General features: G+C 47.4%; 1 protein-coding gene across 1 annotated transcript; it reads left to right on the top strand.

Annotated features, from left to right (window-relative positions):
- Window positions 1–574: 574 nt before the first annotated feature.
- On the top strand, window positions 575–1,364 carry BDP81DRAFT_132567 (uncharacterized protein). Its single transcript, XM_060581761.1, has one exon. It carries the CDS (start codon window positions 664–666, stop codon window positions 1,087–1,089), a length of 426 nt encoding a protein of 141 aa, XP_060449982.1. The 5' UTR covers window positions 575–663; the 3' UTR covers window positions 1,090–1,364.
- The last annotated feature ends 471 nt before the right edge of the window (window positions 1,365–1,835 follow it).

Raw genomic sequence — 1,835 nt, 5'->3', positions numbered from 1 at the left:
CAACATCCACAAACGGCGGCGATAAGTGCAGTCTACGAATTATGCCACTTGATCACATCCCCCTGTCTGTATATACAGAATTGGCTGTGTCGATGCGTGCGTTTGCTGATTACTATGTGTCTGAGGTTAACCTCCTAATTCTGCTTCAAACCAGATTACGCTGAAAATATAGCATCAAGATGTTTGGTTTGACACCAAACTTCAGTTTTGCACTGATCCATCACCTATTCTGGCTTCGATTACCCCGCTTAGGTCCCTATAATTATGGTTTCTCCCGTGTAAAAGTGTCAAAGTATCTCTTTATATATTGGAGGCTCTAGTCCATAGGCTCCCCGAAAAAGTACTACCGCGGATAGGTTCTCTCGAAGCGAAGGTTCATTTTGATGCTGCTCGATCTATAAGTATATCGGCCTCCGAATTCCGATATCCTGCCGATAACCTCGGTAGGCACGACTGTATCTTGATATAAGCGAGATATGTTCTGCTAACGGTTGCACTATCCCATCGGGTGCTGATGGACAGCACTTTCGCCAAGACCATGAAATACCCACAATGTATCCACTATTACCCCGCATTTAAAGGGGTACTTGACGATACGTCACTCATCCCTATGCTCTTTTGCCTATTATTATCACTATCATTACCATCTTGATTGATACTGTGATGTCTTCTGGTGATTCTGATACCTCTATTGCATCTAATGCTTCTATTACTTCTATACGCAGCTGTATAGTAGTTGAGGTCCACCCAGAAGACCTTACTGCTGCCTGTAATACAGACTGTACGCCCGAGCGCTGTGACGCAGCTACAGTCCGGCCCCACGAACCTCCGGCAACTCAGCATGGTCCTCCGGGCTCCTTCCGACCCTTCAACGTGCCGGCCCGGGCCCAAGAGATACGGGGGCTACCGGCAAGCCCGCTTGAACTGTTCCTCCAATACGTTCCGCAGAGCCTCGTAGAGCAGTGGGCCCAGTGGACGAATACAGCACCGTTGTCTAGGGAGGGCCCTAGGGCTAGACGGGCTACAGACAAAAGGAATACCTCTATTCCATGGGAACAGCATAGGAAGGGATCAAGAAAGGTATCTTAACCTTGTACCTATTGTGGTAATAGGAAGGCTTTAAAGGAGATATCTGGGAATGCCATCGCTCGGCAACGACGGCAGACAACTCGAAAGGGCTGCTTAGATTGTAATGTACCGTTATGTATTAGCAAAGATTGCTGGTACCTCTGGCACACCCAATATTTATAGGAAATAGAGGTACTGCAGCCCTATTGGTTAACTTAATAAATTTGCAAGCCCTTATTGGCTCTACCCCGCCCTTGGCGAAAGTGCTGTCCATCAGCACCCGATGGGATAGTACCTAATATTGCTGCATCGTAGTATGAGCTGATCCGGGATATGATATTTTCTGGTGAATTTACTAATAATAGTATAGTAGAGGCCGTAGGATGTAGCGCGCGGACGGTGCATAATATCCGAGCGAATCTTGAATGCTTTGGGAATATAAGAGCTCCTCCTAACGGAGTTGGATGCCCGAGGATGATTATGCCGCTAATGCTTTATGCTTTGTGCGACCGGTTGATCGAAAAGCCTAACCTATACTAAGACGAGATAATTATGTTCCTTTGGGATGAATTCGAGACTCTAGTGACGGCTTCCAGTATCAGTCGCGCTTTAGCTTTAGCTGGGTGGAGTAAGAAAGTGGCCCGACGGGTTGCCTAAGAGCGAAACGCAGATCTGCGGGACTTCTATCTCCATGGGTTGTCGGCTTTCCGATCCTATCATCTTATTTTTGTTGACGAGTCAGGGTGCGATAAGCGTGCTGGCTTCCG

The sequence above is a fragment of the Colletotrichum phormii genome (assembly GCF_030913505.1).
Source record: "Colletotrichum phormii strain CBS 102054 chromosome Unknown BDP81scaffold_3, whole genome shotgun sequence".
Classification (NCBI taxonomy): Eukaryota; Fungi; Ascomycota; class Sordariomycetes; order Glomerellales; family Glomerellaceae; genus Colletotrichum; species Colletotrichum phormii.
The sequence above is the reverse complement of the archived record's forward strand: the minus strand, read 5'-3'. Positions and strand labels throughout refer to the sequence as shown.

Excerpts from the sequence above, each read along its gene's own strand:
- BDP81DRAFT_132567 (XM_060581761.1), top strand. The coding sequence starts at position 664 with ATGTCTTCTGGTGATTCTGATACCTCTATTGCATCTAATGCTTCTATT.